Source organism: Epinephelus lanceolatus, chromosome 5, assembly GCF_041903045.1.
Source record: "Epinephelus lanceolatus isolate andai-2023 chromosome 5, ASM4190304v1, whole genome shotgun sequence".
Classification (NCBI taxonomy): Eukaryota; Metazoa; Chordata; class Actinopteri; order Perciformes; family Serranidae; genus Epinephelus; species Epinephelus lanceolatus.
The window spans coordinates 22231977-22259813 of NC_135738.1; the positions used below are offsets into that span (position 1 = coordinate 22231977).

General features: G+C 42.2%; 1 protein-coding gene across 4 annotated transcripts in view; it reads right to left on the bottom strand.

The window, feature by feature from the left end:
• scaper (S-phase cyclin A-associated protein in the ER) overlaps positions 1-27837 on the bottom strand; it is a 72012-nt gene that overhangs the window by 1072 nt on the left and 43103 nt on the right. For all 4 annotated transcript variants that reach the window (XM_033635506.2, XM_033635504.2, XM_078168342.1 and 1 more), the window contains 8 exons: positions 27137-27252; positions 17536-17659; positions 13577-13806; positions 11439-11594; positions 9011-9245; positions 7067-7216; positions 805-996; positions 15-63 (listed from right to left, as the gene is read on the bottom strand). In XM_033635506.2, coding sequence (XP_033491397.1) covers positions 15-63; positions 805-996; positions 7067-7216; positions 9011-9245; positions 11439-11594; positions 13577-13806; positions 17536-17659; positions 27137-27252 — 1252 coding nt within the window. The remainder of the gene's footprint in view (positions 1-14; positions 64-804; positions 997-7066; positions 7217-9010; positions 9246-11438; positions 11595-13576; positions 13807-17535; positions 17660-27136; positions 27253-27837) is intronic.

Consider the following 27837-nt stretch of genomic DNA (forward strand, 5'->3'; position numbering starts at 1 on the left):
TCAGAGTAACTTACCTGAATGCTTTATTTTGTTGTCTGATTCTTTCTCATTTGCAGCACAGTCCTATAGAGGAATTAATAAGGAGCATTAGTGTTGTGTGAGTACAATTTGATTTACAATTAAACCTTCCAGCCCCCCAAAAAACCATACAATATTTAGCAGAATTTAAAGCTGCTACTATATCACACTGTAATTTACTTATCAAACTAAATGTTTTTTGTATAACAGGTGATAAAGAATGATCTGGATCAAACTGCTTCACTCTGAGGAATGCTCTCGAGGTTAACTCAACAATGAGGGCAGCGGTGCAAGACACCATGCATTATTGCTCTGTTTGAAAGAAATGACAATAGCTTGTCTCCCATTGAATGGAAGTTAATCGGTGTCTAAACAGTGGTGGCTGCAGAGTGGTGAGGGGCGGGTTGTCAGGGGGAAGATGAAGGAGACAAGCTGTTTACTGGGAGTTGAACCAGTGGCAGGTAAATCCACTGAGAAGGAAGCCATTTATCTTTGTAAAAAGCCTGCCTGTTACAGATTCACCAGGGCCCACATGAGCGGCGTTAATCAGCCGACGCAGAGGGGCCTTCCTTCTGATGTGAAGGAAGTTTATTGTGTTTGGATATTTTATTTAGACACATGAAACTGTCAAGATAAAGAGGATGTTTATAATTATTAGCATGTTTTTAAAACCAGTTTTTTTGATGCAGCACTACCAAACTTTTTTTCTGGGCTTGGATACCACTGAATCGTAAAGTAGTATATGTGTGTGTAAAATAATAATGTCTTTACGACCACCATATTTACCTGAATGAATGTAGCCAGCAGCACGCAGCTCATCTCCTGCTGCAGGATGACCTTGTTTTGGGAGTTGTTGTAGCAGGCTGAGATGAGGGAGGGGAAGAGCACTCTGATGAGGCGCGGGTGGCTGAAGTACTGGAAGGGCAGCTGACACAGTTTCTGCAGCACGCTGGGCTGACGGCCAGACTGCACTATCACCTGGAACACACAGGGAGCAGGTCCAGTCAGTCAGTAAGCCAGTCAGGCGGCCAGTCAGTGGCACTGCTGGTTGTAAATCACTGCCCTGTATCCCTCCCACATGTAAATCTGCCACTAAAACAACACACAAACAGCCATTAGGAGGAGACCTGGGGGGCACAGCCTCCCACCACGCAATTATGGGCTATAAAACACAATGATGGGATGTTTTGTTCTTCCTTTGTACCAACGACAATGGCAGAGCTGCTGTAACACAAGAGGGAAACGTGAACTGATGTCATTATCGGCAGTTAAAAACTTCACTTTCAAGTTTTGTGTTAAGCAACACTGAAGCGCAGAATCTGTGTAAAAGCAGGAGTGAAGCTCAGGTTGAGAGGGCATTCATGGTGCAACGGGGGGGTGAAGCAGTGGGGTGGTGGGTGAAAGGCAGGGTGAGCAAACCTCCACCAACAGTGTGGCCACCCCCACTTTAAGAAATGAGCAATAACATTAATGGTATTTTCACTCTGCCGACATCCTGCTCTCCATCACAGCCCGTCAATCACACACCGTCACATCCGGGGCCACCAGTATTAAAACCAAATCACTCCCAGCTTCGTTTGATTAGAAAGGGGACTGCTGCAGAGGAAGGGGTCCCGGCCTAATGCTCTGGTCATCTCCCCTGAGCCTGGGAATGAAAAAAACCCACTGCACTACTTTACAGGTACAGACTACAGGACTGGGGGGCTAAACACCAATGGAAACCAGAAGGGCAAGGTGAGGTCCCCAAGTCATGGTGACATAAATTCACAAGATTTACAAGATTTTAAAAATACACTCTCTAATACTCTTCCACTGGCTTCTCCTTTGATAGTGCACTCCAAGTTTGAGCAGCAGGATAAACAAAGCGATAATTCTTCACTTTTATCAGTTCAAGGTGAAGCTTCTCAGAGCCGCCGTCTACAGTGACGTTCAAAGGGACACAAAACAGTGCCACTTCCTATCACCCGTTGTTTAAAGGATCCATATGGACAGGTCAAACAACCTGAACTTGAATGCATTACAAATACTTAAAAATATAAAGAGCAGCGAATTTGTCAACCTGAAACAGAAGTGTTAATTTTTCACCAACTTTCCGCTCTGGTGTGCTTCACAGAGAGCTGAATTAAAGAATAATCTTGAATTCATTACAAAGATGTGGACTGTGCTTTGAACATGTGTGCGTAACAGTGGAGGAACAAAATCCCCACAGTTTCAGTGACTCAATAAGTGTTTTTCACAAAGGAATGTGGGACTCGTTGGACAAATTCATCCACTGACGGAAGGAAAAAAAAAAAAAAAAGGGCAAGCTCTGGATGTTTTCAAAAGTAGAGCTGCTTATTTTCAGCGCAAGCAGTTTTAGCATTTTCATGCTACTCTCCACTAAATCCTACATCATCATATTTATCTTGTCCGTTGCAACACTGCCCAAAGACAAACTGGCATTGGTGGGGTCATAAATTCATGCAGCTGAACTCATTAGAAAACCATGATTCTGCAAAAACTAAAGAATCTATTCATTCCTGGGTTTTAATCCAGAGTATTTATGGTTTAGGTATCATAATTTAACACCATAGCAAGTGTTAGATGTTTGAGCTGGGGCTCTGAGAAGATCCAACCCACAAATCACCCAGCGATCTCATAATCCTCCACTGCGCACAGTTCCATCTTCAGCTGCCTAAACAAATTGTCCACCCTCAAGTGCCGGACGCAGAAAGACATAAAACAAAAACCTGGTGGCAGCAAGAGTATGGAGGATACAAAGAAATCGAGTCCCCTGCCAACTTTCCACGCCTCTACCAGGTGAAGAGCAACACCAGAGCCTGAAATTGTTTCCGACTTAAGATTATGCCACAGCGTTACCTCTCCCGGCTCAGCTGAAGTATCTGCCGCTCAAAGCCTGACATCATAAAACTAACAACAAGCATCTGAAGCCGTGCATCTGGCCCGAGTATAACACAGACCCAGTAAAAACTCAAGTGTCTTGGCTGCTCTGTTCTTTCTTAAGTTCAGAGACCTGGCGTTTTCAAACAGTGCCGGGTTTTATGACGCCTCCATTACGTAACTTCCTCACTGTCCACAATGACAACAAAGAGTGTGTAAAGTTAATGTTCTGAAACGCAAACAAATTCCTGGGAAAACTCAGTGTCGAAGCGGAAACCGAAGTTAAAGCAGATTTAAGAACGGAGAGGAAAAAGAAGAGGCAGTCGTCATCCAGCCGTGCAATAAAGCATAAATCTCAAATAGCATAATTAGCCAGTGCGCATGAGGCTGCAGCACTGAGGGAGAGAAATGTTATTAATTTCTTTTCAACTTAATCAGAAAATTTAGATGTCGCACAGAAGACAAGTGACAATCTTGTATGTGTGGGGGAAACTCCATTCATCGTAGCGTCTAGACGGCCCCAACACCTCAGGAGGAACCAGCGTCAGAGCAGGGCCATATATCTGACACTTGAATCCACAATACAAACCAGATCCATCAGACTGAGACCGCCTCACTGATAAGACGAGCTGCGCGGCATAAAACACAAAACAAAGTCAGTCAAATAACTGTCTAGAGCTTCTTTACAACATTTACAATGGCTGATTGAGACGTGCTCAGGACACTGCGTAAATTAACTCTGGACAGCAACGCAGACATTGACATAGACACTCCAACTTGACTTTTAAGGCAATTGTCAGTTGTGTTAAAATCCCGTAAAAAAACTGCTGTTTACACAGGGAAGCTTAATAACTCTTTATTTATCTCTATGAGCTGACGCTGTCATTCCATCACAGATCTCCACTGCTGATAATTCTGCTGAGAAACTAACCTGACGACAGTGTTACAGACAAATGGAAACTCCTCACTGAAAGGTTTGCAGGGATAAAAATGTCCTCAGCTTCACTTAAAGTCAGTTGGACCTGCGCTCACCCTTGAAGCACAGTGTAAATCATCTACCGGGCTAACAATCAAGCTCTCTCCTGCCAGTTGGTGGAGAGCGTGTCTGTCTGTGTTACTCTGCCTCTGTTTACTCTGCTGGGTGATACAAAGTGTGCATTCCCCCGCTGCTGGCTCCCTACGGTCTGCACGAGCTGCACTTACCCTGCAGGCAGTGAGGGCTTGGTTTTCTTGGCTGTAATGGACTGCTGAAGGGAGCGTTTCAACATCAGGTTAACAGGAATTACAGGCCTAAAGCTTGGCTTGGGACTGCGGGGCAGAGGAAACGCCCTCGTAGAGAATGGGAAGAAGAGGGATGACCCCGCAGATAAGGCTGAGCTCTGGACATGTGTGTGGGATGTGCACTCCAGAGGTGATCCATAGCTCATGTGATGCCGGTATAAAGAAAACAGTTTACGAAACATAAGCACAGGGGAGTCAGGTAATCTCAGGAGCCAGCGCAGGGAAAAGGATCCCATTACGTTTCTAAAATGTTCATATGCTACCTGAAATTAGACCTCCTTCTGTGTGTGTATTCGTGCGTTTGTAGGTCTCTGCTTGCGTGTGTGTGGCCAAAGTTTTCTTAAGATTTCCACACTCTCAAATTGCTTGTGTCTGTCTTAAAAAAGCAAGCAGGAATCAGGCGGGTTAACATGTCAACAGTTTACAATTAAAGTCTCGTCAGCTCTAAGGTTCAACAGATCATCACCGCCGATGATTCACAAATGAATCACTCTATCCAAAGACAAGGAGATTACCGGCACATATCTCTTCAGGGAAAGAGGAAGCACAGTTACATGTCAGTTGCAAAATAGGTGTCATTTGTTCTGCTCTTTTTTTTTTTTTTTGTCAAAAGGTCTCCATGGACGCACGCAGCAGACAATGAAACATATGGCTACATGGCTCAGTGGCCCCCACGAGCAGAGGCACACTTGAAAAACACACAAGCCTACATATGTCACTCTCCCAATGGCTTTTTGTGTGACAAGGTGAATTATTCATGCCCGCAGAGCAGAGGGAATACATCACTATGTATAGTGCCGCTTCAAAGTTCTGCTTTTTATGAGCAGCCTTATTTCTAGAGCATATATATATATAAACAAAAGCTGGTGTGCCGACAGTGAATCAGCAGTCTCCACGACCGCACAGGCCTCGGGTCGGGCCGCTTTTGTGTTCTGCCAATGCTTACATTAGCTTGAGAAAAGCTCAAGCTGCTCTAAATATTCTCCTTAACGCCATCCATCTTGGTGCGGAACTGAATGGACGCATTCCAGGAACTGGACCACTGGCAAAGATCAACTCTGTGGGATCTTATTTCCCGACAAAATATACTTGAATATGAAAAAAAAAAATTCTTAAGCTGAAAGCAAGGTAAGAACATTTTGTTGTTTACTTATTGGCAGTGCCCAAGTTGTGGAGGAATGAATTTTGCATCAAATTAGCAACATGGTTTTTTTTGGTCCTCAAACACAGTTAAGCATGACTGCTCATGTCGCTGAGAGTGTGCACAGACGACTCATCTGTCACCCACTTAATTTAATCATCAGTCCTCATTCAATTATTCAATATAATATGCAAATTGGATCTACAATGACCCACAGATGCTAATTCTGTACATCAGAGTAATTAAATTGCGAAGGAGCTGAGTAGAAAGGGAAAGTGTTATAGACTTGAGGAAGATCCTTTAATTAGAAGTAGAAAATCTGGTAAATGAGGGCCAGTAATCAGCCTATAAATTGTTGTGATGGGGGTTGACTGGGAGCGCGGGACATAAATGACATATCAGAGGTTTGGGACTGAAGCAGTGGCTGCTGCCTGTGTGGGTCAGGCTTAACATAATCAAAGCCCAGCCAACTGTAGCATGGCTAATCAGGGGCCCAGTAGACGGGCCATGCATGACAGCCAATTACACAGCAGCCAGGTCTGCTCCATCACATCCTGCTCACTTCCACAGAGCCCCCTAAGTAGTTGTAACACCAGGGCCAGCGCGCCGCTCTGCTTTACCGGGAGGGAACAATGGGTCACTCTGTGGCACAATAGATGACACACACACCAAAAAGCAGGAAGGTGCCAAGTCATGAATCTTTGAACAGGTGCTTTTTGTTACAAATACAAAACTACACCCCTTCTTTTTTTAACAAATAATACATGAACAGAACAATAGTAAGATGATATTACTGGGCTCGTCTAAATCAGCTTCTCTCAGCCGAAAGCATTAAAATGTAACTTGTGCTGAAACAATTAACAAGAAAATGTTTCTATTACAATTTTTGCAGTTGATTAAGTGTGTTAAATGGTGCTGCAAAAAATGGGAAGATTAACTGATTACTTGGTGGAAAGAAAATTAAGTAGCAGCTCTTCTGATGATCAATTACTTGATTCCAGCTTTTCAAATTAAGAGGATTTGATGCTTGTCTTTTCCATATAGGATAGTAAACTGAATATATTTAAGTTTTAGACTGTTGGCCATAGAGATGCAATAATAAATTGAATAGTTGTCCACTCTCTAATTAATTGGCCATCAATTTAATAATCAATTATTCAGTTTGAATAAATAAAAAAGGAAAAAAAAAGTCTAAATTCTCTAAATTCAGCTTCTTAAATGTGAATATTTTCTGATTTTTCTACTTCTCTATGACATTAAAATGAATATTTTTGGGTTGTGGACATTTGAAGAGGTCATCTCTGGCTTTGAAAAAAACAAACAAAAAACTTTGCAACATTTTCTCACATTTTATAGACCAAATAACTACTCAATGAACCGAGAAAATAACTGACAGATTAATAAAATAAAAAAATAATTTATCAAGTAATAATTTATCATTTATCAACACTCAGAATTTGAAGATTTTGTAACATCTTATACAGTTTTTTTTTGGTAAATATTAGTCTTTTTTCTTTCAACTTATGGCCTGACAAATACAGACAATTACAAACCACAACTTCTAATAATAAAAATGAGAATTTGTCATAACTTTCCTTTGGTCGTAACAAATTAAATAACTGAAAAGACAAAATTGATAAATAACAAAAAACAATTCTAAGTTATAGCCATAATTATAACAAAAATAAATCTATAAATCTAAAAGTAGTTTGGTTTTTGTCAAAGTGCAGGTTCAGGCTGGTTTACCTGGTTATCCGGGTGGTTAATGGTGAAGTATCCCACGCAGATGATGACTTCGTGCAGCAGCTCTTCAGAGGAATGCTGGGTACAGTACCAGAGCAGCGAGCTGACGATGTGTCGGAAAGCTAGAGACAGGCCCTCAGCTCCTAGAACGGACTGACAGGTCACAGACAAAACATGTTGGTATGTTTAACAGTAAATTAAGTATAAATTGTCTATGACTGTGATCACAACGAGCTCAGTACAATAACAATACAAAGTAATGAAGGACTATATGTTTTGCTGGTGGGGACATACATGGTGTAAGAGTATAAACAACTCAGGCGGGATCCCAACATAAAACACCCCAATCCTGCTCAGAAATGAGATGCTAGGAGCTGCTCACAGACAGTATTTATTAAACATGTCAGTGTGACAGAGCACCATAAGATCATCACTGCTCCGCTGGAAGTTTGGGTGTGTTAGCATCGTAACGTCCATAAAGGCAATACCTGGGAAGCTAAAGGCCGTTTTCAGGCCCCATAACTCATGCACGCAGGCGACATATTAAACTCACTGAACCATGTAAGCTGCTGTCAAATGCAATATTATTTATTTAACAATAAATAAATAGATTTAGATTAAAAAAACTTGCAGTTTAAAAGAAAAACAGGAAAACCGCTAAGCAGGGAGGGACAACAGCATTTCTGGTTTTTATTTTGGAAGATCCCAGATTTGTTGCTACATATTCTGCCAACATGCAACCGCTGCAAAACCCAGTTATTTATACTGCGCTGAACCCTTCTGAAATTCCTCTCTAAACATATTATTGGGAGCTGATGCAGCAGCAGAGGAGCATTAACGGCCTGAATTCTGATCATCCATCCACCGCAACACATATTAGCCGGTGCTGCAGGTAATGTGAAACACAAGGTGATTACAACCCCCGGCCAAAAAAAGAAAACGTTATTTAAAATGTTCATAAAACTCCGGCAGTGAAATGCTTTCATTTTCCAGCTGTTTTGAGTTGCCCGAATGTGGTGGGCCGGCGAGAGGAAGCTGCTTCAAAGTAATTACCACGAGACATTAAAATAATTAACAGCATTCTCGTGCCTGCTCTCATGCCTTTCCGTCTATGCGGCGACTTAGCATAGTGAAGCTGTCGCCCTCTCCTCCTCGGGGTGGGTAATGTACGGCCCTGCATACAGTGATAATCACTCGTGCTCCGTCCTAACTGCTGACCCACCGGGCTCCATTCGACCCCGACAACTGACCCGGGGTCAGAGGGCACCTGTGTTTATGTCCGCAGGTCAGCTTTGTCCTGAGGAGAGTAACTCCTCTTCTAATGGGTCTTAACAAAGGAACTAGCATCAATCTGATCATGTATACAGACTTATTAAATCCAGGGAGGATAATTTAAATATATGTGGGCATCTTCATGACAGCCTTCCGTTTGCGATAAGGAAGACAAGTCATTTAAATTGCTCTTTTAAGTGTTTATTCAATTACCACAGGATGTCTGCAGGTATCAAACACTTAAATGCTTTTTAAGACCTTTTCAAGATAATTTTTTAACCAAATTTAAAACTGATTTTTGGACAAACCATCTTTTTTTTTATTCAAGCATTGTAAGGAGTCTAAAAAGGTAGGTTTCATGTGGGAGTATGGTTGTTAGAGTGAGTTAGATTAATCCAAATTTTGCAGGTAAGTGTAAGTAAGAGGACAGTATGAGGTTCAGTGGCAAATTTAAAAAATTTGTAACATCAGACGCGGACTTTCACGCAGAAGAGCTTGACTCATTTTGCCAGAAAGAATAATGTATCTACAATACAGAAAACATGCTAAAACAAATGCAGAACTATAAAGAAAAAAATCTGTCTAACCATTTGTCACCAATAGCAAAATCTGCTGCATCTTGACAGAGTTTTTTTACTTGTGAAAAGTGAAAACAGAATATATTTTGCATGATACCTGGAAGGCAGAAAGGTCAAGCAGGGCAAAACTGTTGAGGAAGCGGATGCCTTGCAAAGCCACCTGGATGACCCCGGGGCTGTAGGGCTCCTGGCTCTGGGAGGAAGACTCTGGTGAGAAGCTGTGCAGCAGGATACAATACAGAGTGTGCACAACTCCCACCAGGTCTGTAGACTGCAGCAGGGCTGTCAACCCAGTCGGGTCCTGGCGTTTATTGTCAAATATACTGGGAGCACTGGAGAGAAGAGGAGGGCAAGTGTGTCAGTAAAACAAAATTAAAAATAAGTGTTCATCAACAAATATACAGATATGATACTAGGAAACATTATGTAGCATTGGAGCCTTTAAGCTGCTGGTGTCATGCATTAAAAGACTGTTCACTCATGGCGACATCCAAAGACCGAGGATGCAAATAACAGCCTAGACCTTGGCGGCTTCTAGATTGACTCACCAGACAAGGGCTTAGAGTTGACTTTCCCTTTAGATAAGAGATACACCCTGTTAGTGCTGCTGTATTACCTGACTTAACCGACTGCTGCGAGTGGAAGAGCACCAACTTTACAATGTGTTGCATATTCACATGTTGGATCACAGCTGCTACTTAAGTTCATCTCCTTGTCCTCATGTGCTTCTGTTTATTTATAAAATAACAGTTTTTCAGTCTTTGCATGCACGGCGCTTTAAATCTGTTTCACTTTTTGACTTAACTAGTCAAATTCACCGCCAGCCATTTTGGGTGCAGCTTAAAAGTGGAACCTTCGAGATTTAAGATCGGCTCTTCCGCTCCCGCTCCAGCTACAGTAAACACAGTAATGCCATGACGTGAAGCTCATGGCAGCGACTTCAAGCTGGCAGATTGTATTGAGCTGCCTGACAAGGTGCTGAGTGCTCTGGCACATTTAATCAAGGCCCGCCTGAGAGGATTCAAGGTGATATGTTTGTTCGGTTCCAACGAGATGCCACCCTGTTGGTTAAAGGGATCGGTAACATCATCTTTTCATTGAACATCATATTTAAGAACAAAGCCAAGGATAACGTTGGCTGGAAAGAGGAGGTACTTTGAGTACAAGCTTGACAGAGTAGAATAAAAGGCTTTCACGCTAGTTCCAGTTTTTTGTCATGCTAGGAGCTTCAAAAAAATTTAGGTGGAGAATTCAATCATGAAAAACTGAACAATTACAACATTTTTAACATTACATGAACTAAGCTTAAAAGTATTATTAAATCATATCACTGCCTGCAAGTTCAACTGGACCACAAACTAAACATTACTGCATTATTTGACATGAAAAAGCCTGCACAGCTAAAAAAATGTTATTAATTCTTTTCAGTCGCATTGCAGAAGACTCCGCTGGAAACCTGCGCCTAGCACAGACAGACAATTTAAGACTACCGCAACAGCACCAGCTATGATTTGCAGCCATGTAGAATGGAGGGTGTGTGACCTCTGGATGGAACCTACAGTGCATGCTGATACTTGATGTTAGCCAACAGGCTCTGCGTGAAATATGCTGCTAGGCAAGAACACAGCCTCCTAATGCCATTATAATCCCCTGACACAGCAACTGGCATGGCCAAAATATTCTACAGGCCCACTGAGCATTCTTATATATGACACACAGAGAATCTTGGCAGAACACAACTCGCTGGCTGCTGCACTGATCATAACATTGGTCTCATTAAACCTGCAGAGTCTGACGCTATGTTTTCTCACAGATATTCAGTGACAAACATGCAATCCTGCTGTGGCTGTCTTCTGCCGTGCTGGCGTGAAGCAGCTGGTCACTGTTAGTGAAACACCTTGCAGCTGGTAAGGTGCTGCAGCACAATGGGCGACACTTCAAACACGATCGACAACATCGTGAAGTAAGGAGGTGGGGTTGTTATGGATCAAAACAAATTGATACCTAGATTCAGTATAGCAATTAAAATGCTTAAAAATTATGACAATGCACAACATCAAAGCATATCTGGCCCTGCTACTATGGTCAGCATTTCTGTTCCTTTTAACTGCAGGGCTGACGTTCCCTTGGTGTGACTGTGTGCGTCACCTCTGTCAGCGGCGCCACTGAACCTCTCTGAGCGGAGGTCACTGTAGCACACGTGGGTGGGCTCCCCCCACGCTGCAGGCTAAGGTTTATGATGAGTGACAGAGCGCTGGGTCAAGTAGATGCCTATCTCTTTCTGCAGTAACGACAGCTCGGCCAGCGAGCCAACTGGAGGAAACGACCTGCTGGCTGATTGCAGAGGAACCACTACCTTTGTTTGAGTAAATGTGAGCCCAATCTTTATGGATCCTTGTGACATTAAATAACTGACGGGTGACTCAGTCTCTGTCATTACTCACACAGAGAAAGGTTTGTGTGTTTGTCAGAGGAAGATCACAGAGACGTTTAAGGTGTGTAACAGAGGAAGAAGACATGCTCACCGTCCGGTTACAACGAAACACAGCTTACACATGCTGTGCAGCAGGGCTGAGGCGTGCTGGAGGAACGCAGACATCTTGGGGTGCTCGTCTACAGGAGCTTGGATCGACAAGAAGCACCCGTACAGCTTGTCAATCAAGCCCATGTTTACTACATAGCTGGAAGAAACACAGAAGAAGAGAAAAACACACAGTGGTTAACAGCATTTTCTCCAAATTTACTATGGGAGACTTCGTTTGCAGAAGGCTCATCTCACACAGGCAAACAAAGGCCTTTACTGTGCATACTTCCACAGCACCGCAGCTGAAAGCGGATACCTCACCTAAGCCCTCCACCCCCTGCTATTACTGCAATATCTCCAATTTGTCTTTGCCAATGACAGGTCTCATGATCATGTTCCCTGTACTCTTTCAGCCACAAATCACTGCTAATAGTGTCATTAGAGGGCTGTTGTGGCCCCTGTGCCAGCCCAGCTCTGGGCCCTTGACAGTCTGCTGACCTGGGGCCGTCTTCTCGCAACTCAGGTATGCTTGGACCTTCGGGCTCAGTTCAAGCACCGACAGCTTATGAAAATCTATTGAGCATTACGGCTGCCAATCAAGGCATTCTAGTAGCTGATGTGGTAACGATTTAACGTCATCAACTTACCGAAGTCAGCAAAAATGATTATGGTCACGTCCATATGTTGTATGTTTACGTGCGTGTTTGTTAGCTACCATTATAAGACTTGGTAGTATTCTTTTACGGCGACTAAGCAGAATAAACAGAAAAACACTGCTGATACACGTTCACTGGCACTTCTGGTCTAATTAAAAGTTCACTGCTCTTTGAAACGGTGTACTTGCACTGTCATATTGTATTATCATTACATCAGTGGCATAAAATGGTCTTAAAATAACAATAATATCATTTATCACAATTATCTCTAGGAGGATGTACCGTCCGACAGAAGTACTTGGTGTTACAGGCCTAACTGCAAAGCCACAGTTCTTCATCTTATCACTGTCCTGACTCTTCTCTTCTTTCACATACCTTTATTGTTAAAACTGTCACTCACTGAGGTCCTCTAAAAACAGGTGATTATGACCGTTTTCAACCTCCACTGCAGGTCATCTGACACTTGAACCGAGTCCCATTGTTTTGACTTGATCCTCTTCCACAGCTTTACTCGGGTTGAAAGGATCTTTCCTCACACCGACTGCTTTGTTCAGTGGCTGCTCTGTGTTTGACAGCCTGCTTGGTGGTCGAACTTGCCACTCTGCGTCTCAACATTCATGACAATGATAGGGGACTAAAAGCACTGAAAGTCAAACTGAGAATCTGGTAATGAGACAAAAGGAAATGGCGATCTCCCCTCTGTGAGATATATGGGTTTGCATGATGGGAGTGTGTTGCAAAAGCTAAAAATGTTTTGATCTTTTGTCCTTCCTCACTAGCATATACATTATACAAGGCAGTTGAGGTAAATCTTGTGTTCGTACTCGGGATTACCATTCTGACGACACCATTTTTCTCAGGCCCTCCCCTGTCTCCAGGGTTACGACTGGGTCAGTGGATGAGAGTGGTGGGCCTGTGCAGCTGCTCCGTCCTGATGAATCATGGCTTGTGGGAGGGGTGGTGGAAAGACTGCACTCTTCCACAAGGCTTCATCAGGCTGGGCCTGCCTTTCCTCACAGCCCACATTTCTCCAACACAGCCCCGACTCCTACAGCCCAGCCCCAAATGGCAAGCTCCAACGCCAGGTTCAAGGAGAGCTTTCAAAGCTTTGGAAGTGCTCTTTGTTTATGCTACTTTGTGGCCGCCCCCTAGAAACTGATTTTACTTGAAATGTGGCACTGAATGTGTGGAAAAAGTACAAGCTGGACGGGTGCCAGAATACACCCTCATTCTCACACTACTCCCATTCTAACAAGACACCAGTTGGACCATTTCCAGGAGATCTGACATTTTGTCAGCCTATTCTTTACATAAGGCACGCTGTTGAGGAAATCAGAGGTTGACCAACTCTCAACCCGGTGAAGAGGAGTGGAGGAGGGATGCACTAAAGGAGGTAAAAAGGTCGTGAGATGAGGAAAAGAGGTGCCATGTAGGAGGCGGAGAAGCAGTGTGAGAGTAGTGCAGAGCGCTGGAAGGAAAATACCTGATTAGGTCTTGTGTGCGAGTGTTGAAGAACTCTGTGGCAGAGCTCTTGACCTTGGCATCTGGGGAGGAAATCCATGTGTTTTCGCCTTGTCCAGGCTCAGAGATATGCGGCCACAGGGACCCCAGGATGGTAGCAATGGTCTGCAGCAGGCCTGTCGTCAAACCCTCAAAGACTTGTTTGTTGACGCTGCGCCCAAAAATAGATTTGTCTTCATCTGGGACATAAAGCTGCAAGAATGGAAGAAAAAAAGAATCTTTACAAAAGGTGGCCTACCTAGGAGGCTGTAATAAACCTATTACTAAACCTATGTCCTTAGATTTCTAATGTAGCATGTCAGAATCAGGGTTTATCAGACAGCATCCTAATACCATTACAAACAACATCAGAAGAGTATGAGAGAAAAACAAAAAGACAGGTCCACAGGTGTTCATTGTTTAGGGGCTTTTAACTAGGAGCCCAATTATCTGCAGAGGTCTCCTCCTCTCCAAAACAAACAGACCAGGTGATTAAAACAAGTGAAAATGTTGAATAAAGCAGTTTCACGTTACAAATCAGTGTTTGTCAGATGCCATTCAGCTCATCGCAGACGGGCCCCTAGCCCAGCAGCTGCTAATGTGTGCTCATCTTTTTCTTTGATAACTTAAGATCCAGACATTCAGGGGATTTTTACAAGGAGCCACAGAGGTCTCTTCCTCTCCAAAATAAATTGACCAGGTGATTAAAACCAGTAAAACCACTGAATTTCAGATTCAACATCAGTGTTTTTCCAAGGGCAACTTCTAGTTCACCTGGTAGAGCGTGCACCCCATACAGGCTCCCATCGATTAGGCAAAAATGGCAAAAAAAACACCCAGTGTTTTTGCAACACTGTTCGGCTTTTTTCTAAGGGGCTGCTAATTACGGTGGCTGGTGCAAAAACGTGGCCCCATCTGCAGCCAGTGTTTGCTTTGTCCGTTCTGGGTTGCTGAAGAAACATGGTGGTGTAGCATGGTGGACTCTGAACAAGAACCTGCCCCCTATGTAAATGGCTCACTCTAAGGTAACTAAGACATGATGATTCTCATTTCTAGGTGATTATACACTAAAGAAAACATATTATATTCCATTTGTGCCAATATATCCCCCTAAATCCTACACACTGAACCTTTAACCTAAAGCATGTGCATTAATGGCCATTTAACGCAGAGACTGACATCAAAATTCCATGTGTTTGTTTAGCAAAAGGCTTTTCCCACATTGCTGGCACACTTCACAATTTAGCAAGTTTATTATTCACCAGCTATTAGGCAAATATTTGTGCATTGCCCTCCTGTGATGTGGAGTAGCTACAATAAAGGCATATAGTAGCTGTTAAAGACATTTCTTGAGCCACACTAATGACAAACAAGCTGGTGTAAACAAGTCAAGATGTACTATGAACAAGCTAAATGCTGACAAGATGGAAACCCAAATAAAAAGGCTGTTGTAAGACCAGGATTTCTCTTATTTGCATTTGCAGACAAACTCATGAAACACAGAAGAAGAGGTCCACGTTTAAAATATAGTGCTGCTGTGTAACGTGCAGAACCTTGCAAAGGTAAAACCTTCTCATTTGGTCTAATGGCTGGGGTTCATGCTGACAGCATAGGTAAATCCATCGACATTCTCCACAAATCTAATTAAAAGGGTACATGCTCATATGGCAGTGCAACCCCCACGGCCTTACTCTACGGCTCACATACACACACGCATACCAGAACATAGACATACACATGAATATGCACTCAGTCAAGCAATAAAACACAATAACAAACACAAAGCTGTGCAGAACTGTAAAACTTTGTTGCCTGATTTGTAAATTAAATCACAGCTTATTAAAGCAGGGTGTGCAGGAGCATGAATAATTTTTGAGTCTAACTCTTAATCTGCATTGAACACATGGAGAGCAGTTAGTTTGTCTCCTGCAGTGCTGTTGGATATGTCAGTCAGCAGAGCAGCTGCTGGGATATGTTTTATATAAACTGAACCTTACAGAGTACCCTCTCCCTGTGTGCCCTAAGGAAATATGACTGCTTCGGATTGGAACTCACTCACTGGAGAAGGAAGCCCCAGAAGAGTTCATGCATGTACCACAACCCCTGTGCCTGTGCCTTGTCCTGTCTCTGTTGTGAGTGTAGGCGGCCCCAGCGAGCCGCCACCGTTAGATGTTTGGAGTGGGCTGATGTTTACAGTCCTTCTTACAGAGTGCTGAAGGATATGGGCTGACATGTCGCCGCAATGCAGCCTGCCTGCCTGACTGACTGCGCTCTCACATTCCCTCAGTCAGGAGGCATCTGTGGAGAGGTTGGGCAATGGTTTGTTACTTGCTAAGCTTGTGTCTTGCTCTGTCTTTCATTAACACTATGGCAGGAACAGACACCAGAAAAAAAGGCAGGGTTTTCTCCACGGTCAGAACACTGTGTATCATCAGATAATGAATGCAAAGACAACAAGGTTTAAGAAAGAGGCTAAATGTATGTGTGGCTACGTCGGAAATACTGTTCAGTCTGATCACGCCTTGAATACCCTCTGTCTAAACATATTCAGCATCTCCTTTTCACAGTGTTCCCACGGTTTGTAATTAACATAATGTTTTTGAAACATTTTGAAAATACATTGCTTTTCCTTGTATTGCTAATTTAAAATCTAGTGCTGTGCTGCATGAACGATGCACCATATTAGTTTCATGTGATACACATATACCTGACCAACATTGTGTCCTCACCAAGGCTGCGCCCCCTTTTGGGGGAAAGAAATGCGCTGTCACATCAGGACAGAATCAGGAAAAGCTGCTGGATAGCGGGCTAACCAAAGCTTTCACACTAAGATATGAGGCTCACAAGATGTGTAAATATTGTATATAAATTGGTCATGGTGAATTTCCATTATTGAGACAGTTGTGACTATCGTGTCCAGCAGCACTCAAAGAGACTGCTGGCCAAATGCACAAACCTCAAAAAATGTAAAACATCTGCATATAAAGTATGTATTGACATGCTTCATATTGAAAGATATGATACCATTTCGAATGGTTAAAAAGTAGGGATGGGGGAAAATCAATACAGCATTGTATCACAATATTTTTGTGTGACAATATTGTAACGTCACAGTGTCAAGTATATATTTTTTCAATTATATAAATTAATAATATTACAAATACAAATTAAACTTTAGGTAGCCTACTTGAATAATATAATCAGTTGCTTTTTCAGTCTGCTAGACACATTTTGCTGCAAAAAATGGCTGAAGTGAGATGAACAGACTGAAAACTTTATCTCATTAGATAATACAGATGTTGACAAAGTTTTCCTTCAGGGATATTTTTTGCAGTTGAGAATACTTTCAGTGTGGAAAATGGTTAAGTGATGCTTGTGACAGTTACTACTGATGGATAGCTAACGTTAAACAATAAAAAAAAAAAGAAAAACGTGTACAAATTTGTCAAAATTCTGATCCAAATACACATAGAATTGCATTTATATCTTTATGATCTTTGGGTTTCTCATCCCCAAAAAAAGGGCACAACCCTGACGTTTTGTGAAGTGACTGCATGTGCTAGTCTGGTCTGTTGGCATATGCAGCTAGCTGGCAGTCAGAATGTCTAATGAGAGAGAAAAGTTAGCAAGCATTAGCAGTGTGTGTATAGGCAAATGCCTGGTAAGTGCATTTTAAATAATGTATGGCTGTATCTCTATATTGTCATGCCCATTTTTAACTACCTAAATAAAGTCATGGAAATGGGGCATAATATGGAAAAGTTTAAAAAAAAATCATTGGTAAAACTGTGTGGAACCCTGTTCACATTTACTAAACAAGTTGAAATAAGGCTGTTGGCACAAATTAATCATAAATATTGAATCTCCTGGCATAATTTGTGAAACATCTTGTTTGTGATGGTAAATAAGGTCTTGGTCATGTGCCAGGATGAATAAACTTACCGTTAGCTGATGCAGCAGCAGGTCCATGAGCAGCGCTATCTTGTTGCTAAACAGCACGTAGGAGCAGTTGAGGGGGCAGCAGGAACATGCCAGGTAGTAGGTATTTACAGCAGCACAGAGGGATCTAACACAGAAAGATGACAAACAGTGATTAATCACAAGCTGAAGAAAAAAAAAACACACCTCAAGGCAGGCTGTTACTCCTGTTGCAATTCGTTAAAGAAACACTACTACTGGGATGTAAATGTCTAGCCGTGGGCACTGACAAGACTATCTACAGTCATCAGGAAACCAAACACACTCTTCTGTATTTGTGGTTCCTTAAGGGTGCAGTTTGTCTTCACAAGTCAAAAGCATATCTCGCTGACAGCGCGAGTAAGGAAGCCGATTTGAGGAATAAAACACTCATATCAGCTACTTATGCAGAGACTCCCCTCGCTACAGCCACCTTCAGAGGAGCTGAGCGCAATCTCAGTCCCATCTTGGCTGAGATGGTGCAGCATTTCCGCTGGAGAGATAAAACTACTCCTCTCAGCAGCTCCTCACAGCCGCCAGGCAGCCCCAGGCAGCAGCGGCCAGTGCTGAGGCAGTCAGCGTGCCTCTGTATTATGTCTGCTCTGAAACAAGCCCCAGAGAAGATTAATGCCTCAGATAACTGACCAATCGTTCTGCTGTGACTACTACTCCCCCTCGCCCCTGTTTCATCAGTTAATATTTTCTGACAACTGTATATTTTAGCCATTGGCGGAATGGCGTGTCCTATCTGCTCGCTGGAAGAAAGGAATCTGCCTCTCCAGTGCCTAAAGTAGGCCATGTTTATTTCAACTGGTAAACATTTTGATATCTACCGAAACCTTCACATCTGCTGCGCGTTTTCGGTCAAACCACGCTGGCATAGGAAAGGAAAATAGATTAGGCTGAGGCAGACCCAAGTCTGTCAATAACTTCCTCTATTCTGTGCTCTGCGTTTGCCAGTGGGCGGATCAGTCGCTTCGCCGTATCATTATTGACATTGCTAAGTAAAGCTGTCAGACGTGGAATGTGGCGTTAATGTGAGAAGCACTATATTTTGAGTGATCGGATAGTGTCCAAATCTGACATCAAAGCTTACTTCCGTCCACCTGAAAACAATAACAGAGCTGAGCCCTCTTGCAAATTGTTGATGTCCTATATGGCAGCTATATTGACAGTAATTTTATTAAAGCATAAAGACGGAGGAAAAAGTTAAGCCATAATGGTTAAGTGCACTGATTGAGCAGTCTGTGTGGAGCGAGAGGTGAGGTAACATGAGATCCAAATCAAGCTATGCTGTGCTGTGTGCAGCCACGCTGCATCAGGACTCTGATTCTCCAGCGAACACGGGACAAAGATTGTGCAAATACCAAAACGACAACTCAACTGCTTTTTCCTCAAATACTGTAGTATAATTACATGCTTCACACAGCTTATGAAATTCAAGCTGTGGTAGCTGACATGTACATTCCTCCAAAGGACAGGAGTTACTTTGGGTGCTTTAAGTCACTATCCTGGTATTTAAGATCATGTGCCTGTTGAGTAAAGTAGAGCACAATAGTTGGGGTATCATATGACCTATCAGAGATAAAATGGCTTGGCAGGACTGACTTGATTACTGTCAAAGAGCTGTTTCAGAACGGGCAGATAAAGTTCATCGTGGTCAATGGTGGCAGTCAGGTTACACCAATGACAACGGAGATTTGGTGCTCTCTTCCTGACAAATGTCTCTATTTGTATACCTGGGAAACCGTAGTGTCACCGTTTCTTTTATAACGGCTTCAATCCTCCTTGGAATGCTGCCATGTGAGTCCCCATAATGGGATATTCAATCGCTTCTTCGAGAAGAAATGACAGAGGCAGTAATCATCTTCGAACTTTGAACTTCTCGTAAAGATTTAGAGAAATTTAAGATCAGGGGACAGGGAAGGCAACACAAACTTTCTGACTCAATGAAGGCCATGACCCAAAAGTAAACACCTTTCAAAAAATGCAGTCATTTCTCCTATGTAAGGCACGTTCACAACAACAAGAGTTAAGGACATATCACCAGGTTGAGACAGGCCCGAACAACATGTTGGCTAATCTCTATATATGAATGCAGATAAATTCTAAAAAGCTACGTCATTAAACCATGGCTGATGGGTTCCTAGATTGTACTTTGGCCAATGCGTGACACCTTTTTTACTCTCGGCACAGTCTCTTTACCCACAAAGCCCTCTCAAACATGCTTCATCAATACTACTCACACTACAACCACAAACTAAAACGCTTCTGATACCATAATCTTGTCCTGTTGTCTACAGCTTCTGCACACATTCACACCAAGAAAGTCACACATGCTCCTATATCCTCCCACCTTGATTACTGTAATGCCTTGTTCACCTGCCAAAGAAATCGAGCCATACACCAAGTCCAACTTGTTCAAAATTCAGCAGCTAGACTTTTGACCAAAACAAAACGATCCTCACACATCACACTTGTTTTGGCCTCCCTGCATTGGCTCCCAGTCTCTTTTAGAATCCATTGTAAAGTTCTTGAATTACATACAAGGCTCTCAATGATCTGGCATCGGAGTGCATAACTGAGCTTCTCACACACCGTACCGTCCAAACAGGTCCCCCAGGTCTGCTAGTCTGGGTCTTAAACTGTTCCAGAGTCCAGGTTAAAGACACAGGGTGATCAAGCCTTTTCAGTTCTTGCTCCTCGGCTTTGGAAAATCAGATCAGCTGAGTCTGTTCACATCTTTAAATCTCATCTGAAAACGTACTTTTACAGGTGTGTTCATTTGAATTTTGTCTCTTTTTTGGTAGTTTTGTAACGTTTAGTCACTTCAAACTGTTACTTTATCTCTGTTGGACACCTTTTAAGTAAACTTTTCCAATCAAGTTTGTCCATGTTTGGCATACAATCAAAGAGACAAACTACATTAACAGGATGCTGAAAAGTTAAGCTTTTAAAGAAAAAAAAAAACAAATCAGGGTATTAAACATTTTAATTCAAGGCATGGCCATGTTTCTTTCTCTACAACCTGATAAGTATATTCTAATTAAATCACTTGACTTCTGTCAAGACAGATTGGGCCCTCTGGCTTTACAATCGACTCACTCAACTGCTCATGTAATGAGCATGCAATTGCTTTGTAACACAGCTAATCAGGCTTGTCTTTGGTCGTCTCTGAACAAATGAGGAGGCTGTCAGAGGCATGTTTGAGTTATGCCCTTACACCAGCTTGTACAATGAACCATCACAGTGATCTGTCTTTGGTTTCCTCCCACCTAATTGAGCTTGATGAGCACGACACCTGATAGTCCGCCCTCTCTGGGAATCTCACTATCTCAATACCCCTCAATGACAGCTCCAGTCAAAGATTTTGCGGAACAATTTGGTAAAGTGCCACACCACCGAGTCTCACGTTGCACAAAAACTTTGTGGGGACAGATGTGTGCCAGTCTATCTGAGCAGGCGACATTCCTCCACCTACACCACTATGGGGTTCTCATTACAGAGAAATTGTGCTTCACTTTCCGAAAAAGACCACATCCAATTCATCACCACCCATCCAGAGCAATATCACTCTTATAACAATCCTGCTTTGAAGCTGGACTTGAGAAAGGAGATTGAGAAACAAAATAATGAGCGATGTAATCTGCTCGCCTACACAAAACAGCTTAACCTCACACAGCCAGGGAATACCATTTTACCTGTAAAGCTATTCAGAGCCATAGAGAAATGAGGCCAAGAGGTAGAGGGACGGAGCACATCTGATCCTGTCTCGCCCTCCTGCAGCCCTCTGGGGGCTCTGCCTGGGTGGCCAACAGCCCAATGCATGATAAGGTGGAGGCTTGGGAGGAGGAGGGATTGGGTGTGCAACTGACCTCTGAATTAAAACTCTTAATAGTCAAATATCATCTAATTTTAGGTAAAGGCTTATAGACAAGGCTAGAGGAGAAAGAGTATGACTCATAGAGCATCCAGATTTCACTGCTTGAAGCATAAATCAGAGGTAAAACCCATAAACAAGGTTTTCCTAGCAGAGAGATATATGGTTATGGATTCTGTCCGTCTTTCAACATAAAACCATTTGTTATATTTAACAGCCAACTCTCAGTTCAGTTGACAACAGGACAACAAGCATGTAAAAGGCTCTTTATGCTTTTTGTCACTGCCTTGACTTATCCACCCCGAGATCTGTGCTCCTCAACCTGAGTCTCACATTTCTCGCCCTCTCTGTGCGTTTCCTATGCGCGCAGTCAAGCCTGACTGGAGCGACGCTGCAGAAATCTGACCAACTTCCAGATCAGGTTGAGTCCCTGCCTCTTAAACAGGGTAAATTTGTGTTCAGGGGAAGAAAAAGAATCCTAAGCCAAAATAAAAGGTGAGGAGCAAAATCCATTTCCTTGTGCTGTCAAACAATCCCTTCATTCACTGCTATCTAAATGACATTTAATTTGATTCTGCTGTTGATCTCTCCGATACCCTGAGTGCTTCCAAGACATCTACTCTGGCTGTCGTGCCACACTGGCCAGGTATGAAGGGGTAGAAATCTGATGAGCCGTCACACAGCATCATGCACGGGAGCGTGAGTGCGCACACACACAGACTGACAAATGGTGGAAAACATCCTGAAATAAAACCACGGGTAGCAGGTCTGATTTCACAGGATACACCAGGTCATGTGAGACAGTAGTGGAAATACAAATTGGGTTAACACGCGATGTCCAAGGACTCCTAAAGCCTCCTCTGGAGATCACCTGTTCAAGTTACTGTCATAGCTCTGCTTTTCTTCTCCCATCATTAGAAATTTCCATCATACAGTAAAACCCAAACAACAGAATATAAACTTCTGAATTAGAGAATTATCACAGACGAGTGCCTCTTTTCGCTTTGTTTTTAAAAGTGTAAGTTGTGTACAAGAAGATGAAGACAAGTGCTGTGAACATTTACAACAAGTGCAGAAGTCTGTCTTGCTCACTTCTCTTCAGTGACCCCTATTGGAAGACACAAGGACAGGCCATCTTTGACACTGATTTTGGGTCTAACCGGTAATATGCAGATGTCATAACAGAAAGACAAAATGACACTTACATCCAAACTAACGATTGAAACAGCTTCAACTAGTCTATTATATATGTCACTTGTACAAATGCCAGTACATATGATGGGTATAAACACTGCGTATATAGGTAGAGCTCAGTCACAAAGTATAATTTTGTATTAAAGTCACTTAAACAATAGGGATTGTAAAGGATATTTGCAGTGTGGAAAGGTGACTATCTCTTTGAAACTTTGTATGGCTCATCATTGGATGAAATAGTTACTACGTCTTACTACAGCAGGGGATTTCAAGAATTTTAATAAATGCTTCTTTCCTATTTGTGCATATGCTCAACAACCTTTTTTCTATCTGTGTGACACCATAAACGCAAGTGTCGGATGATGGTAAGTACGTGTCTAGATGGATGTATAAAGGTCTGTGAACTCCTCCCTCTGAGTTTGAACTGAGGCCTGTGTGAACTGTGTGGAAGCGGATGGACAGGCATGACCTTGACCCTTTGTGCATTACTCTGTGATGGCTTTGTGTCGCACCTTCCCCCTGGACATCTGTGTGGACTCACTCTTGCCAGTGTGCAATCTTTGGCTAAAAAATGTCATGGTCACTGGCGAAAAACGTTCAAAATGGGTTCAAAAGTGAACGTTTTTTTACAGAGTATTTTAAGACGTTGCTTGAACGTTCACGCTTGGGCCATATTGCACCAGGATTTGCAATAGTGAGATTTTTTTATCCTCTACAGTGTTCAAATAATAGCCTATCATCATCGTGAAGCCTAACTAAGAAACCACATCCAAATGTATCAGCTGAGAGCCAGTATTCCAAATCCCAGTGAAACAAAGTCTAAATATGAGCGTTTAGTCACACTTAAAATACTTGGTGAAAAAACTTTTGATCCTATGGTCAACAAATTTTCACCATAACTGTTTTTTAAAGTCTTTTAAACTTAAAAAAACCTCACTGTAATATGAAACTGTTGAAGTGATTCTGGCTATAGGATGACAACTACAGCCAACCACCAGCACAAATAAGTTACTGGCTCTGTGTACAGGGTTTACTTGTGATTAATAGAGCAACACTTAACACTTCGCAATCTTTTAAGCAGTGTACATGTGATGCTGAACTGCTTCCCCAAAAACCTGTTTTGTATGTGTGTACCTGTTGTTCATTCTAATTCTTTAAAAAAAATCTTAAAGTATTTTTTTAAGCAAAAATGCCAAAATTTCACTTGTCACAGAGTCTCAAATTGGAATATTCACTGATGTTTTTAGACTTCATTTGAAATTGAAAATAAATTAAATTGAATATCACTTGGTGTTGTCCATTAAATAGACAAAACAGGTGATTTGAAGACATCATCTTGGGCTCTGGGAACTTGTGATGCACACTTTTCATAATTTTCTGACATTTTATTGATCAAACAATTAATAATCATTAGTTGCAACCCTACGTAATAATATTAAAATGCAGCTTGACAATGGTTTTGAGTGATTTAAGCATATTAAAGTGCATGACTTACCGAGAAAAATAATTCATGTAATGAAAATCAAATTAACTGATAAAACAAATGTGGAGGAAATTTTATTTTGCCCAGAAAACTACATGCTAACACTTAGGATGTGCGTTGTGTGAGATATCATCTCTACAGCCGAAGTTAATGACAGCGGCTGTATAAACCCTGATCAAGACATTCCAGTGACCACAGGGTTACACCAGGACATTAGCGGAGCCTCGCAGAGGAATTAGCTCATTAATGTAATGGTAACAATATGGAATCAGCCTCCCCAGGGAGAGATACGGCAGAGGCATCTCCGCAGCTGCCTTTTTTGTAAATCACTCAGCTTATCTGGTAGGAGGAGGTGATCAATACGGCAGCATCACTGTAAACAGATAATGTAGCGCACTCTGGGGCTAGTGTCTGTATAGCAGCCCATTAGGCCACACAGCCATCCAGATGACGGATAGTGATAAGTAGACAGCCGGACTGCATCCTTGTGTTGCATCTCGTCACCAGCTCCCGACTACACTGACCCGACTGAGGTGCATCACAAGGTTAAAGTGTGACCCCTCCTGCAGTTTACACGGTTTACAAAAAAGTAAACAGCCTTTAGCCTGTAATAACTGTAATTTCAAATTAATTTACAGTACATGCTACAAGCTACAGAACAAGCTGTTTCAATCTACACTACAGAGCAGGTTGTATACAATATATGTGGTTGGAATGAATGTGGTCGCGGTGCTGGATTGATGTGTTCATCAGGGGCTTATCTCTGGTTCAGTTCTCCGCCTTCAGCTGGCAAAGCCCTCAAGGGTCCAGCAGTATCAACAGCACAGGACTGACTGATAGGCCAGCCTCTGAACTGAGGTATCAAGCTTGATTCTGAACAAGCTACTGAAATAACCTATTAGGTCTTGGGCATACCGTCATATGACTGCTGTTAATCTCATCTGCAGAGAAACCTGTTTAGCGATGTGTGAAAGGGTTTGTTACGTAAGAATTCAAGAGCATTTTTTTTAATAATTATTCCAGTGCGCAGAGGATAGAAACACAAAGGCCTAATCTTCACCTCTGTTCCTTCACCACAGCATGTCAGGAAGATGTCTTAAAAGCCAAGGAGGTATTGTGCACGCTTAAGCTAACACGCCGTCACGCAGGGATGTGCAAACAAACTCGGCAAACAAACGCTCTTCCCAAGAAGACAGTCTCTCCATTTAAGATAATAACATTTCTTCCAATTCAGAAGTCTGCTTGAAATTCCCTCAGATTACAATGATGGAGGAAGAGAGAGTACAAAAAAATCAATATACATGTGATGCCCTTTAAAAGCCTTATAAATATAAGAAGCATTTGTCCATTAGCAGAGATTCAGAGACCAGTAAATGCTAATGAATGGGAGTGCAAGGCCATTCGAGTCCATTACAGAGTCCCACTAGTGAGTACGGCAGCCTCTCTGAGGTTATCTACTGGCAGGCCATGCAAACGCCAGACCCACAACTCAAAAATACTCTGCACTCTAAATGATAGATGGGACACATGTGCTTTTTGTGTTTCCAGAGAAAAGAATGAACACAAATTGATTACGGAAACGCTCTCGATTTCTAGAAGGGTGGCTCTGTTACTCATGAATACATTTAGAGTATAATCATTGAGACGAAGAAATTATAAACAGTGATAAAGTAGGTTAGCTGAGATAAGCTCACTCACTTTGGGCAATTGCAAAAACAATCCACAAAGAGAGAGGAAATAAAGAAGTGTGTTATCAGTAGGGTCAGAGAGAGGATACAGTCAAAGAGAAGTCATTGGGAAGAAGGACTGGAACAGCTGTTTGAGGTCTGGTGAAAATACAGAGCGTTCCTGGCCTTTAAGTTTTGTAAACACAATCACAAATGCTAATACTATTTTTATTCTTTCAACATTTACGCCCACAGCCTCCGGTGTATTTGTACATGTCCAAAGAGAAATGTAAAACTGTGGGGTGGGAATCACCACAATATTAACTGATAATGAAGTCACAATACACTATTACTGCAATTTTTAAAGTTTTGCAATATTCTGAGTTACATATATCAATATGTTTCAATATGTTGAGATTTTTTACATTTTTTCAACTGCAAATTATGTCCTATAAGAACATTTTTTTTTTTTCACCAACAAGATAAAGTTTTTTGTTCTGTTCATCTCACTTCAGTCAATTTTATTGCAGCAAAACGTATCTAGTGGACTGAAAAAGCAAGTGATTTTAAAGTCTGGAAGTGTGTCAAAAGTTTAATTTGTATTTTCAATATTACTAATTTACATATTTAATGAAACTAATACTAATTGATACGCAATGCTGTATCAATTTTTTCCCCCACCCCTAAAAACAACCTGAAATATTTATGTTTCTTTGATATTATGAAGTATTCAGATTAATAATTATTAATTACACATAAATACATCAACCAGCCCATTCTTCATAATGTATTTGAACACATCCTTGATAGTAGCTACTGATGCATCAGAACTTAAAAGACCATCAGATAAACACCATGAATGGACATTTATTGAAACAGTTTCTTGTGCTATTTTAAGGCAAGTTAAATAAAGAGAATATGTATTTTTGGTGGGCTCATCATGTAGGTGCTGCTCATCACAGATCACTTATAAACACATTCTTGCAGGAAATGTCTGTCATTGCATAAAATCACTCCACACCTGTTCCAGTCCTGACAATGAACCTAAATTTAGCCCACACACCTAGTCAGCGAGATCACTCTCACTCGTGGCTAATGTCACAACTGATCTGAACAACAACTGGTCAGCGTTTCAGGAATCAAAGTGTTCGGATCATAAGCTAAAGAGACAGCTCACCCTGCTGGCTTCAGACAGAAACTTGATTAAGTCATGATAATAAACTGAAGGGCATAGCAATTTTTTTTTAAATTTGTGTGTTAAATCACAGAAATATACCTGAGCACAGCGTCCACTTTTATGCATTAAAATATACTATTACGTTAATTCAAATGTAAATATCTCATTCTGGTAGCAGTACTCACTTGAGAGGAATACGAGGAACTGCAGTGGGTGTGGAAGCAGCAGTGACGACCTGCAGAATTTGTTCCAGAGCCGACAGGCCGCCGCCCACTTGGAAGGCCACTTGGTCTGCATTGTTCTGTTGAGGCAAGGACAGAGAGAGAGAGAAAGAGAGAGGCGGTGAAACAGAGGTGCAGTCAGGGGGACGACGAGCCACAGGCTGGACGGGGGATTACACGACTCTCACCAGAGAGGGAACTGCTCCTTCTCCTACGGGGGCGAGGGATTGAAATCTGAAACAAAGTGATCCCAAAAGTATTCCTGTTTAATCTCAAAAGTGCACAACCCGACTCCGCCCCACAACAGTCGAGTTTCAGTGGAAGGCAAATGCTTTGCAGGCTCCAGTACGCACCGGGGTGGTCTCAACAGATGACCACAGAGTAAGTGAAACTGAGAAAATGCCACTCGGCCAAACAAAGAAGGCAATTAGAGAGCTGTGAAATAAAACAATGATCCTGATAGGACAGGATGCAGAACAACATTAGATCCCTATCATGATCAAACCTAAATTGATGATGCATTATTGACAGAGGTAAGAAAGATGCAGCATTCACATTACTTCACCTATTGTGTCAGCATTCACAGGGATTACAGAGCTGTGTAATCCTGTTCAGAGACTTGTCTTCAACCTTTAACACGATGCAGCCTCGCACGCATGCAGAGG